The 14,773-nt window shown below is 41.2% G+C and overlaps 1 protein-coding gene across 2 annotated transcripts in view; it reads left to right on the top strand.

Moving 5' to 3' along the window:
- The window catches only part of Bmpr1b (bone morphogenetic protein receptor type 1B), a 46,539-nt gene extending 32,261 nt beyond the window's left edge, over positions 1 to 14,278 (top strand). For both annotated transcript variants that reach the window (XM_051165898.1, XM_051165897.1), the window contains 3 exons: positions 8,356 to 8,531; positions 10,525 to 10,655; positions 13,913 to 14,278. In XM_051165898.1, coding sequence (XP_051021855.1) covers positions 8,356 to 8,531; positions 10,525 to 10,655; positions 13,913 to 14,038 — 433 coding nt within the window. In that variant the 3' untranslated portion in view covers positions 14,039 to 14,278. The remainder of the gene's footprint in view (positions 1 to 8,355; positions 8,532 to 10,524; positions 10,656 to 13,912) is intronic.
- Positions 14,279 to 14,773: the final 495 nt, after the last annotated feature.

Raw genomic sequence — 14,773 nt, 5'->3', positions numbered from 1 at the left:
CTTGGTTACCTTTCCAGTACCATAAATGCTCTCTAGTAGGGCTGAAGCACCAGCTTGATGTCTCTGTTTTTTATGAGATATACAAAACCCTTTTTCTTTTAGGAGAGATAAATCCTGGAGCAGGGCATCTCAGATGTTGAATCTTAAACAGAAAACCTATAGTGACCATTGTATCGATCTCCTTCCCCACTGAGGGTTGTGAGTTGTCCAAATACAGGAAAAAAATTGGCATCATGCAACAGATACTGATTTTCCAGCATCCTTCTGATGTCATTTTCTGCACTCTCTCTCTCTCTCTCTCTGTGTGTGTGTGTGTGTGTGTGTGTGTGTGTGTGTGTGTGGTGTATATGTATGTACTAAGCTCACTAGTGATGGTGTCAGTACTCCCAGTAAATGTCTTTGCAGATGTCTCTATCTTTGATGAAGTTTCAGTTCTGAAATACATTGAGATTAAAAAGAATTCATTCCATTTTACATCCCCATTGGCTCAGTGGTTAAGAGTACTGTCTGTTCTTCCAGAGGTTGTGAGTTCAATTCCCAGGGACCACACGGTGCCCCACAACCATCTATATTGAAATCACCCTCTCCTGGAATGCAGGTATACATTGAGATTTTTAGAAATTTGATTTTTGCAACATCGTTTTAGTTCCTTTTCTTGTTGCTGCAGTACAATACCTGGCAAAAGGAAACTTAAAGCTCAGTTCGAAGGTAAAGTGTAGCATGGCAGGGAAGCCAGAACTGTAAGCAGGTGAGATGCTGGCCACATTGCACCCATGGTCAGGAATCGGGAAGAGACAAATTCTACCTCCATTTGGATTCAGTCCAGGAGTGCAGCCCATAGAATGGTGCCACCCGCATGTAATGTGGGGTCCTTCTCACCTTAACCAATCCAGTCTAGAAAGTTCCTCAAAGACATGCCCAAGAGTTTTTTCTCCTGGGTGATTGAGATCCTATCACCTTGTCAATAACTATTAACTATCATAAGCATTGAGCTAGGGTGACAAGTCCTGCAGAAAATGCCCCACACCCAGCGAGCTTATGAATGTACAGGGTTCAGCTCAGTAAGTTAGTTCCACAGCCACTGGGAAAATAATTCAGGAGACACAAGTAGTGTGTGTATGACCTTGTGTAAGCCATGTGTCTCACACTTAGGATATATCTACCATGACCAGAGATTTACTATTCCTTCACGTATATTGTTTATAATTTCAAACACCAATTGCACCCAGCACCTCCTTTGCAGTTTCTTAAAACAGTTCTTTCAACATGCTTAGGTTTCAGAAGCTTAGTAGATTATTACCGAAGATGGTCTGGGTTTACTTACCATCTTTCTCTCACCCTGATTTCTCTCCCTCTGTCTTGGGTATCAGTGGTTTCCAGCAGGAGGCCCACCTCAGGTATAGAAGGCTAGGAAGTGGAGCCCCCACTGACTTGCCACTGCTCCTGATTGTTTGACTTCCACAGTAGGTTCTGTTCAGGCACTTCAGGAAACACATGCCCAGTTTGTTTCCATGGGGAATGTGCACTGTGCTGAGCTCCATAGTGGAACTTTCCATTACTAACTCTTGTTGCCAGAATTCCTGGCACAGACTTGTAGTTGGGAAGCTAAATTAATACAAGAGATTTTGAGTGTGTCATAAGGCTAGCGGAGGTATTATTTTAAAAACCCCTTATTCTCTACTTTGGAACTATGACCCTGTTACCTGACCTCAAACAGTGCACTGAGCACACAGGTCCCAGGCTACTCACTAGGCTTCTGGTGTTCAGGGATGCCCTGCTGTGGTGTACCTGGCCTTGAAAAAGAGTGCTCTGGCTTCCCTGAGAGAATGAGGCCAGGTAAGATTTTGATCTTTCTTCACCCCACATGACAACATTCTAAATGAAGCCTGTGGTAACATGCGTTTCACAGCTGTATGCCCGGTTCTCCTGATCTGATCCCCTCTTGGCATGGCTCTGCCCGTTAGGGGAGTGGGTGGCCTTTCTCTGCCTCTCAGGACACTTCTTTTCTATGTCTCTGTCATGTGCACAGTTCTCCCCTCTTGCCTCTATCCCTCATAGAGACATTATCCAGGAGAATTTACACTTATTCCTCATCATCCTGATCTGGGCTAGAAGATTCACAAAGGAAGCCCTTTGTCACCCTCATGAATCTCTGATTGTTTTTGCTGTCATAACACCACTAGCCAGTGGCAGGGCAGAAGTGCATACTTGCCTTCTGTATCTCCACTGAGGCCAGGCACACAGTTTGAAGTTCAGATAAAATGAGTCATTATAAATCCAGCCTCAGATTGAGGTAAAACAAAGAGTGAGGAATTGTAAAATCCTGGTGGAAAAGAAGCTCTTCTGAAGAGAAATTTGTGTCTCTAAATGTGCTGATCAGAATACTGAATCAATGGACGCCAAAGAAGTAGGAATCTCCCCAGGAATCTAATGCCGGGGGAAAGAGAGGCCAGATACAGAGGGGAATGTGGCCTCCAGGAAGAGGTTTCACAGAGTCTAACACCTGAACGGAAGGATGGCTCAACACTAGGTGGGAGCACACCTTGAAAAACTGTGTAAATGCACATATCCTTGGCCATCTATCTAAACTAGTCCTCACTTTGGGGCATTTGATGGAGCTCTTTCTTCCTCTTTGTGGGGTGGCCACCTTGTTTATATGTCCTTTTCTGTTTAAGAGAAATGTTTTCTGCATTCTTATCTGGTACTTCCTGACGGGATTCTCAGGAGGCAGTTTCTTCTCAGGCATGCCCACTTTACCTTCCCCATACCTGTAGAAGAGCTCCCTCAGGCTTGCTATAACTCCCTCTGTGATGTACCTATCCCTGTAACTTAAATTTGCCTTGATTTATGTCTTTCTTCATTCTGCAAAGACTATAATAATTCATGAAACAACTTCCATATTGAAAGGAATCTTTTTTCCAGGGCCATTGTCACTCAAAATGGCTCTGCCCCTTATTCCCTTTAAAATGAGAGCCATGGCTTTTGCTTCAACATTAGTTATCCTCAAATTACATCTATTTTCTAATTCTACTTAAGTTTATAACCCCTTGGTACACACATTAAGAAGAACAAAAGCCTTGTTGAGTCTAGTGAGAATATTAATTATGGGATAGAACTGAGATAGACAGTCTATTTCTGTAGTTCTCTAAAGCCTCTGCCTCTGCCATGAGGCTCTGGTCATTAACCCAATTCCTGTTCACCCAAAGGGTAAAGAGAACCTCCCATGTTTCTTATGGTAAATGGAAAGAGCTCATCTTTCCTTAATAGTTAATGCAGAACCCACATTTATGACAGAGTATTTTAAGTGCTTAGCAGAAATCTATTTCTTTTAGTTTGCTAATTTGATCCAGTTTATAAATGACTTTTGAACTCCAGGATCTTTTGTCGTCTTCTTCTTCTTCTTTTTTTTTTTTGCCATTATTATTTTTTTTTTTTTACTTTTATTGAATGTCTATGATTTACATGTCATGCACCAAAATCCCTCTTCTCTCCCCATCCCCTCATATCCTCCCTCTGCCCTTGCAACCTTCCCCCAGTAAGATAAAACAAACAAACGAAAATTGTGTCACAGAAGCTGTAGTGTATCACACAGTATAGCCTTTTGTCCACATATGTTTACTTTCAAATGTTCATTGCTATAAGTCATGGGTCTGGTTTGAGGCCTACACTATCGTTACCTGATCCTCAATGGGACTGCTGTCAGATATCCCGTAGTTGCTGTGTGTCAAGGAGATTCTTAATCTTTGAATCTGCAGGTCCGGCCCCTTCATGTGTTCCAGCGGGTCATACATGGGGTAGATGTTGGGGTGAGGTCCACTCAGAGCCCTGGATCAAGGCCCGCTCTCCCATTCTAGTGTCCTCAGGGGAACTTCAGGATCTTATGCCTGTAGTTTATTCCTAGTCCTTGAAATATAGCCTTTTCAGTCACTGATCCTGCTGGATTATATTATATAGTATATTTAATAATGTATATTTATATTTATGATATATTGTGAACATATTCACAAAGAGAGTTATTCTCTCCTCTTTGCACCTCTATTATAAGGTGTCAACTCTGCTTCTCCCTGCTCTGCACTCCTCCATGGAAAAGGAGGTGCCTGGCCCTGACTGCTGTTTTCTTTCTCTTTGACTTCCTTCTGTGAGCCTCTTTCTACCCTCTTCTTAAGAGTATGACAGCTTATTAATCCATGTTTTTCTTCTTTTATTTTGGTACACCAGGGTTCAGTTTCATTTCTAGTTTTAGTCTTGAATATTAGTAGAAGCTCATTTTTTCCTGTTATTATTTGAGAATAGGTGTGATCCTAATGAAAGTCAGAGAGATAGCCTTTAATTAATTCCTTGTGTTTATTTGCATGTTTAATTTTGAGATTTTAATTTAATTACAACATTTCTCCCTTTTCTTTTTTCCTTCCAAACTTTCCTATATATCCTATGCCACTCTCCAACTTCTTCCACCTTTTTTCTACTGCTTGTTATTGCATGAACACACACACGTGTGTGTGTGCATGCATGCGCATGTACATGTGCACACATATACATATTTATTCCTAAATATAACCTGTTGGCGTCTGTATAATGTTACTTATATGTATGTTTTCAGGCTGTCAGTTTGAACTGGACAGCCAATTGATGTGCTCTGAGAAGGATCATCTTTCTTGCTTCCAGCTTTATTCAGCTGGCTATACTTCTTTGTGTATGGTTGAGACTTCATAGGCTGCCCAGTTTAGCATGTTTATTGGTATCATTCCTTTTCAGTTCATGTTTGGGCATCATTGATGTGTTGTCATTCTTTTCACTGGTAAAATGAGCCAATCCAAGACAAGTTAAAGTATGTAAATGCAAGTTTATTGGGAGCAGCTCTCAGTAGGTTCACTGGTAGGAAGGAACTTGCCCAGAGAGCTTGCCATGCAGGGGGTAGGGGAGACAGATAAGTGCAGGAAGAAATAATCTGCATGCTGAGAGAGGAGTGAGGGAAGCAGAAACACACACTCACAGAGAGAGAGAGAGAGAGGGGGGGGGGGGGAGGAAGAGAGAGAGAGGGGGGCGCCCAGGAACCAAAATGTCTGGTTTATATAGTGACTCTCTGGGAGAGGGGAAGCCCCGCCCCTAGGTAGAGGGCAGGGCATGCCAGCCTTGCTCTACAGCAGGACCTAACATCCCAGCCTAAAATCCCTGATGTTAAATGGATAAAGGACGCAGAAATCTGGTCTTTTGACTGCTTCAGGCTGACAGTAGGATGTCGACGGGAGGTCAAAAGGCTGAAGCATTGGCCAAGTCTGGGAAGAACAGGCTGTTGTATTTGCTGGTCAGGATCTGTGAGACCATCTGTGGCTAAGAAACTGCAGGTCCAGCTGATGCAGTCTGTGAGGTTTAGGCTGGAGCACCTGTGTTCTGGATGCAGCACCTGGCAGGATGCTGGAAGATACATATGTTAGGGGCAGAAGATAAAGTTAAGGAGTTTAAATTTGAAACTTTTAGGCACATGGTCTTGGTAATTGGGGGTGGGGAGTCCCAAAACTGGGGAATGAGGGAGGAATCCCACCCTTTGGAATGGGAAATACTGATCTGTGGATTCCAGTGCATCTTCTGAAGTTTACAAGAATCTTTTTAAATGAGACAACTTAAAATCTGATTGGTAAAGCTCAGAATAGTCTAAACACAGTAGTAGTATAGTGATGGAAGATCTTTTATGTTCCTTAAATAACTCTCTTATTACCAACCTTAAAACACCTTCTCACCCTCAAACACATCTTTAGATCCTCAGACCTTACATACGCTTCACACTTTTCTGAGAAGGCAGCTGAAGCCTTGGATTTTGTTGTTAAACTGATCTTCAAACCCATCAGAGACCTGAGAAAGATAAATTACCACAGGGAGCATAGTCCAAGTGGCCTAAGTATTGATTAATCTGACAGAGAGCCTTTCCAGTAGGCTCCTGTGGAGTTAGTGGCTTCATTCTGGCCATAGATCTTAGGGCAGCATCGCAGAACCTGGGCCAGCAAATCTGAGAGGTCTTTCTGTAGAAGAGGATTTTGGGAAGAATTAGTCTGGGCAAAATGGGCAATCAGCTCTCCAGGTGTCCACAGTTCCGCTCAGGGCTTTTCAGTGGGCTAGTTGGGGCAGATTTGACCAGTATCACAATCCAGAAGGAGGAGTCATATCTGATTGCATCCGAGTCTTCTTGGAGGCCTTGGGGGTCACTGCTAGGAGCTGGGGTCTCTGTCACATTAAGCTTTTCTATTAAGCATTTAGATGTACTTATTCTACAGATTATCTGACAGCTTTGAGGACCCTCATTTATAAAAACATGGCTAATCTAAACAATGATAGCTCCAGGTAAGGGAAGATGGGGTAGTCTCCAGGACTGCGAAGAATATGCAGAGGGGGCAGGATTGGAGAAAGCTGTGGGATTTAACAGACCATGTGGGGGAAGGGGAAGGGCAAACAGAGATTCCAACTGAACATCCAGAGTTCAGGGTAGAGGGCAGTGTATGCCAGCCACCACCCTGTAGGAGGTAGGGACTAGGACCAAGGAATGCTGGGAAGCCAAAAAGCCATGTTGATATATAGCTTCTGATGTTACTAGGAGACACAATCTCAACAAAGTCCCTGATCCTCTGTCGTTTCTATAGAAACATGCAGAAGAGGCAGAGCTCTTAGCTCAGAGAATATGAACCCTGATAACACCCAGAAGGAGTTACTTCTAATTAGCATCTTTGTTTTTTAAGTGTAGTGCTTAAGGCATTTACTATTAGGTTAAAAGTAATTTTTCACAAAATCAATTTGCAGAACAAAATTCCATTTATCCATCTACACATTGGTTCCAACTCATTTTGTGTGTGTGTGTTTTTTTAATGTAACAGCTTAACATTTCTCTTTAAATTTTCCAAGGGAAAGGTTACTGCTAACAGAGTTTTTCATTCGGCCCAGTTCACTATCTTTTCCAACAGTGTGCAAACTACGTGATGAGTGAAGATGAGTTAAAGCTTCCATCTTTAGGGCCACACCAAATGACTGTGGCAGATAGTCAGGAACTTAAACCCTTCACATTGATAGATACTTGTTCGAATAGTACTCAAGAAGATGTTTTCTGCTACTCATGGAGAAGATGCTATACAGATACTATTGGGAACCATGAGAGTGAGGGTGAGGGCGAAGGACCAGCCACTGTGACCTGCATGTGGGAGGAGGCACTGCTATCTTTGCAATTGGTGGATCTTGAAAGCCTTGATATGTTGGATAGTTGAGAGGGAAGAGTTAGAGTCCTCTTACTAGTGCCCCTTGGTAACCATAATCTTTCAGTTCCCCAGCAGAGATCTATCTTTACCACACATTTCCCAACCACTGCCCATCCTCCCAGATTCAAATAGACATAAAGGAGCTAAGAGTTGAGCTGTCAAAAAAAAAAAAAAAAAAATCATCAACTGGGGCCAGAATGCATCTCCAGCATTCCTGATACGCTCTTGGGTGTCCTAGCCTAAGATGATTCTTGTTTTCCTTTTTCAGCATGTACTCATGAATATAATTAAAGGCTATAGTTATCCTTTATCCTTTATTTATTGTTTTCTGTCTTGAACCTAAGATTTCATAATTAGAACCACCGCAACATCCTTTTAATGATTAAAAATGACACATCGTAGCACAGACGACATGTCAATGGAACACCTCCTTTGTGCTCATGTAGTATTTATCAGCAGGCATAGTAGGAGGGGAGAAGCCTTTCATTATTAGTCCTTTGAGAATTATCAGCATCATAAAGTGTGTATAAAACTTTTCTAGCTTCCCCTTGAGCCTTTCCTGGCATTCTTTCCCTCCCTCACTCCCTCCCTCCTTCCCTCCCTTTCTTCCCAAGTTTAAGCCAACTTGGTATATATTCTTACCAATTATAAGGACAAGTCAATTAAATATATAGAGAAGAAAGGTGCATTTTAGGTATTTATTTGATACTGTTTATTTTTTGAGGCAGGTTTCATGCAACTCAGGCTGGCCTCAAATGCATTACACAGTTGAGGCTGCCCTTGAGCTCCTTATCTTCTTGTTCTATATCCCACGTGTCTGGACTGCAGGTGTGAACTACAATCTCAGCTTCATTAGATAGTCAGCAATAGTTGACAGCTTAAATTCAATTTTGTGCTAATATAATTTTATATGTTGGGGCTTCCTCTTCATTCAGTTACACATGGTCTTGATGTTCAATCTGTGAATGCTAAAGTTTTGCCAAGAATGATTTCTGAGGAAATGGGCTGCTTCCTAAAAGCTTTTCCCTTCGAGTTGCCACTGATGCTTGCTCAGAGAGCCTCAGAAGCCTCCAGTGCTCTCCAGGGCTCACGATGGCCTGCTTTACTTTTCCCTCAGTGACACAAACGAGGTTGACATCCCACCGAACACACGGGTGGGCACCAAGCGCTATATGCCTCCGGAAGTGCTGGATGAGAGCTTGAACAGAAATCATTTCCAGTCTTATATTATGGCCGACATGTACAGTTTTGGACTCATCCTCTGGGAGATTGGAAGGCGATGTGTTTCTGGAGGTAAGAAAGAAACATCTTTGAAAAGCCACCCAATGGGAGATGCTTGCAAACAGTAAAGATTAAAGTTTCATTCAGTATCAGATTTTCTTTCTTTTCCCCCATTTATTTCTGTTGATGTAGTTATAATCCTTTGAGGAAGTACTTGATATTTTAGGATGATCTTTGGCTGGCTGCCTCCTCCCTTTTACTGACCAGTGAATGTGTTTTTCCAGACTCCATGCCAACTTCCCTTCTACTTCTGTTTCACTTCTCTCTAAGACTTTCTTTGGCAGTTACTCCAGCAAGTCTACACCCTCTCCTACCCCTTCCAGCTTCTCCTCGGCTACCTGCTGGACCTCATTCCTAACCCTTCTGCGACATTCTCTGTACTTCCTCTGCAGGGGTAATGCAGAGAGTCCTGAACATTCCTGAACACTCAGGTTTTTTTGTTAAAATGAAATTGAAGCATCAAAATATTGCCACTGTTCATGATAATTTTCCTACAAGCATAAGGATTCCCAATAAGGATAGCTGCTTGTCATGGGTGCTGGGAATCAAACTTGCATCCTCCGCACAAGCAGCAAGTGCTCGTAACCACTGCTTCATCTCTTCAGCTCCTGGTTCTGCCCGTCACATGTAGTTTGTATACCTAGCTTACCATCCATGAGTCCATAGAAGTAATGAGTTAAATAGGTACAGTCTTCACCTTCACACTGTATGTGAGTCAATGTCTTGGAGTTAGAAATGAAGCACTCAAGTGAAGGGAAGCATCCTATGAGTAGAACACATTATTTCATGACCTGTATATTGAGGTTACAGTGAGTTCCAGTAGAAGAATAACAAACACAGATAATACATGTAATAATACTATGTGGTCACAGTATGTGTCCACAGGCAACAAGCAGGCATTGAGTTTGAATTGTCTGAAAACAAGTTTTGAATCTTTGGGTCTTTAATATTCTATGTGGGCTTGATTTTTACAAAATTGGGACATAACACAAACCTCAGGTTTGTTTGTTTTTTTTTTTTTTTCCCTGAATAAATCTTCAGTCAAATTCATCATAGTTGATGTTTGCTTTTTGAGATAGAATTTCACTATGTAGTCTAGGTTGGTATGGGATTCTCTATGTATTCCTGCCTAGCTTTGAACTCTGTATCAGGTTCCCTAGTATTGGTAGGTAGATGCCATCATCCTAATGCATTTAGTGCTGTGGTTGGCGATCTTATGAGGTGATGGTTTCATCCTAGTCTGATAAACAGTGAGAGCATTTGTCCATTGAAGTGCTTGAGGGCAGAATCTGGGAAGTTGTTCAGAAACCTTCTCCATCATTTGAGGTAAGGGGTTACTTAGAATTACGATCATCAGTTAAAGTTAAAAAGAACATACTAAAAATCACCTATTTAAAGGACAGGGCGAACAATAATTATTATCAAAATTAGCTATTAGATATGATGAGGTAAATAAAATAAAAAGCTAAAGGAGAAAATGAAAATCAGATAATTCTCAAGCCAAAGATGAGTCCTGGCTAGTTTTTTGGACATACCACTTTCCAATATTGAATATGCAAAACTTTTTATGATTAAATACAAATATATGAATCTGGTGTTTGTTTAAGTAGGAAAGTCTTCCACACTTATGATGCTTTCAGTCTCAGATGCCAGAAACAGAAACAGTTACATGTGATGTGGCATTGATTCAAGATGTGTCATCTAATTTTACATTGAGACTTAATATGGACTTTAAAAACATAACTAGCTCATGCAAATTGTAGATGCCTGTTTAAAACAGCTTTTGGAAATTGGACAGTGGCTTGTGATAGGAGAAGGCTTAAGGATCTATGACAATATGTATCATGGGACTTACTAGTATTTTTTGTAAATTTTGTCCTTTGGGTAAATGGTTGTTAAGAATTACTTTGTTGTTAAGCCAAGCCTATGTTATTATCAGTAGAGTTTTTAAAAATATAAACTGTCAGTTAACAGAAAATAATATAAGTAATAAACATGTCTTCAGGCATAGTGGAAGAATACCAGCTCCCCTATCATGACCTGGTTCCCAGTGACCCTTCTTATGAGGACATGAGAGAAATTGTATGCATCAAGAAGCTACGGCCTTCATTCCCCAATCGGTGGAGCAGTGATGAGGTGAGGCCAGACTCGGGGAGGGTATGACTAACTTCTAAATATGCTTCTGTTTCGCCAGAATTATTGATATGTATCACCAAAACTCATTTCGGTGGTGACAGTATTTGTTTTTTTAATATATTTTATTAATTTATTCATATTACATCTCAATTGTTATCCCATCCCTTGTGTCTTCCCATTCCTCCCTCCCTCCCATTTTCCCCTTACTCCCATCCCCTATGACTGTGACTGAGGGCAACTTCCTCCCCCTTTATATGCTCATAGGGTATCAAGTCTCTTCTTGGTACCCTGCTATCCTTCCTCTGAATGTCACCAGGCCTCTCCATCCAGGAGACGTGGTCAAATATGGGGCACTAGAGTTCATGTGAAAGTCAGACCCCACTCTCCACTCAACTTTAAAGAATGTCCTGTCCGTTGGATAGATCTGGGTAGGGGTTCAAAGTTTACTGCATGTATTGTCCTTGGCTGGTGCCATAGTTTGAGCAGGACCCCTGGGCCCAGATCTGCCCGTCATAATGTTCTTCTTGTAGGTTTCTAGGACCCTCTGGATCCTTCTATTTCCCCATTCTCCCGTGCTTCTCTCACCTAGAGTCCCAATAGGATGAATGACAGTATTTGTGTAGAACTATCTGTAGTGCATCTACTCCCTTTTTTTCCTAATTTTATTTTGTCAATTGTACAACATCGTGAATGGTCATGATTGCGCCCACATACAGAACATTATCTCCTATATCGGCTGTGACATTTGCATAGCTGCTATTGTTTCTTTCTTTCTGTGTTTTAAGGCACCATGATTTTTTTTTTCTCCATGACAAGTCAGACCCTTCTTTCTGGAATTTGGTAAACAGCAGAGGACTGGGTTTTCCATAGAGTGACACGATAAAGGGGCACTCCACTACCCACCCTGATGGTGCTGGCTGAGACCTTGGCGTGAGAGAGAGGATCACTGGTTAGAAAGAGGGACTCATTTTGAAATGGACCAGTTCACAACCACCCATAACAGTAGCTCCAGGCAATCTGATGCCCCCTTTTAGCATCTGAACACCTGAACTCATATATGTATGCACGCACACACACCACACACAATTAAAACTAAAAATATTTTTATTTTTTATTTTTCTCTTTTCTTTTCTTCCCCAAACCTTCCCATGAACTCTCTTGCTCACTTTCCAAATCAACAGCATCCATTTTTAATTATTGTTTTACACACAGACACACACACACACACACACACACACACACACACACACACACACACACACATTCCTGATTATATAAATACAACCTGTTCAAGCTGTATAAAGTTACTTGTATGTATATGATTTTAGGGATGAATATAATTAGTGTGGGAAAGTGGTCTTTCTCAGAGAAGAGCCCCTCAATTAGCTATATAATAATAATAATAATAATAATAATAATAATAATAATAATAATAATAAATGTATAATAATAGTAAATGTATATATATACTATGTGATACATGTGTATGCATTAAGTTGAAGGCTAAGAGGTAATGTGAGCAAATCTATTTATTGAAAGGGTTTAAATGAGAACCCCAAATATGTAGGAAGTCTGCTTTCAAGCTGGATAAAGTGAGTGAAGCGACCTGGATACCAGAATTGTTTCTGCTCCAGTGTCTCTCCATCTTCCTCCATGCATTCACTCACTCTGCTCTGGCATGTTGGAAGCACATTCAGATAAAGAAGAATCTCACCAAAAGTGTTCTGAGCCCAACAAAGACAGGGCTGTAGAGCATTGTTCGTTAGTAAGGTGTCCATGGACATTCATTTGAAATAAATGGCTCATTGGCCGGGTGAGTAGTTTCTGTTGTGACACAGTATGTGCTTTCCAACAAGCTATACTGAGAGCATCATGAGATGCTGGAGTTACATTCTCCTGAGGGAGACTGAGGGAACTGGTATCATTTGAAAGCTCTTATATGTTACTTGGCCTTTTTCTCTTGCTGCTTTTAAGAATTTTTCTTTGTTCTATATATTTGTGTTTTTATTATTATGTGGTGGGAAGATTTTCTTTTCTGGTCTATTCTATTTGGTGTTCTATAGGCCTTTTTGATATATATATATATATATATATATATATATATATATATATATATATATACACATCTTTAAATTGGGGGAAATTTTCTTCTATGATTTTTTGTTGAAGATATTTTCTGGGCTTTGGAGTTGGGTGTCTTCTCTTTCCTCAATGCCTAGTATTCTTAGGTTTCATCTTTTCATGTTGTTGTTGATTTCTTGCAAGCTTTGTGTCAGGAAGTTTTGAGATTTAGCATTTTCTTTGATGGTTGCTTTGAGTTCTATGAATGTATCTGCTAGTCCCGAGATTTGTTTCTCCCTTTCTCGGATTCTGTTAGAGAAGCTCACCTCTGTGTTGCTTGCTTTCTTCTCTAAGGGAACTCTGGTGTCCCATATTTGACCACTTCCCCTTGGTGGGGAGGCCTGGTTACACTCAGAGAAAGAATAAGCAGGCTGCTAAAATGAGACTTGATAGCTTGTGACCATATAGTCGGGGAGGACGTCCCCCTAGGTCTTAGACCTAGGGGAGGGGAATAGGGTGAAAGTGGGAGGGAGGGAGGAACGGGAGGATACAAGTGATGGGATAACAATTGAGATGTAATCTGAATAAATTAATTTTAAAGGAATAATAAAAAAAGAAAAGAAAATAGTCATTCTCATAAAAAGAAAAAAGAAGAAAGCTTTTCACTGACGATTTCTAATGAAGGGAAATTGTGCTTTGCAGCCAGCACAAATGCTAGACCACAGGAAAAATACAGGAGAAAGTTTTAGCAAAGCTGTGCACAGGTCATTAATCTTGTTAAGTGGTACAGCACTGTGCTATTGTTAGAGCAGACTGCCATGATTTAGGAATAGCTGTGTTTCTTTGAGCAGTACAGAATTAGATAAAATGTTGAAACATATTCATGTTGTAAACAATCTGTCACTAGAGAGTAGAATTCAGATTCACTGGGTATCCTGTTTGCTTAATACTGACTTTAAAGTCATCCTTTTTTGTCCACAAAACCTTCTGTTTTCTCTTGTCACAAGGGAGATAAGAGAATCCGTGAGCCATGATCATTTCACATGAAAAAGAGTTTTAGGGAAATTTTCTGCTCGTAATTTATTGGTGCCTTAAAACTATATTCAGACTTTATGAACAGCAACTAAAAGCCACATATTGAGCGCTTTGTGTAGTACATCTCTCTGGTGTCACACCAATATTCCTTTCTCTTTCAGTGTCTCAGACAGATGGGGAAGCTCATGACAGAGTGCTGGGCTCACAATCCTGCCTCCAGGCTGACCGCCTTGCGAGTTAAGAAAACACTTGCCAAAATGTCAGAGTCCCAGGACATTAAGCTCTGATGGCAGATGCTTGTGGACAGAGCAAGAGATTCCACAGGAGCATCCCTAGCCCAAGCCTTGAACATGGCCCTACAGCCCAATGGCTTCAGACTTCCCCTCTCAGGGAGTATGCTGGACAGACACAGAGGGCACCAGATTCATCGTGACTTTCTGAGGATGGGAATCCATTTGGGTAACTTGTTCAAGATACGATGCACACTGCTTTCTGAGAAAGCCCTGTATTTTGGGATTGACATTTTTTTTTTTAAAAGAAAGATACTTTAATTTTACCAAAATAAATACTCTAGACGTTTTAAGGTTTGTACAACTATAGCTTAAACAATAACAAAAGTTCTTCCTATAAACTCTTCTAAAAGTCAAAATGATTTTCCATTGGCCAATACTCTTACATTGCACAAACCAAAGCAGCCTGCGAAGGTAAATTAGAACTCAGCTGACTTGCTTTGCTTCCCTGGCCTAGCCACCCAGGATTGTTTGGGCCAGCCCTGCAAGTGCAGTGTGAATGCACCCCCAACCCCCACTCCCACCCCTGTCTGGGACCACAGTTTGCAGTCCTACAGGTGGACCTCTTACAGCTTCAGCCAGTGTAGAACAAATGAAGGCTTACGTCACTCATAGAAGTGTATGTTGAGGGTTATTCTTCAGAACCTTCTTGTTTCTGGTTATATTAGGCAGCTCTCTCAGGTAAGCCCCCCCCCTCTTTCATTAAACACAGCAAAGCTTCCTCATGTGCAG

Source organism: Acomys russatus, chromosome 23 (genome assembly GCF_903995435.1).
Source record: "Acomys russatus chromosome 23, mAcoRus1.1, whole genome shotgun sequence".
NCBI classification, from domain to species: domain Eukaryota; kingdom Metazoa; phylum Chordata; class Mammalia; order Rodentia; family Muridae; genus Acomys; species Acomys russatus.
The sequence above is the reverse complement of the archived record's forward strand: the minus strand, read 5'-3'. Positions and strand labels throughout refer to the sequence as shown.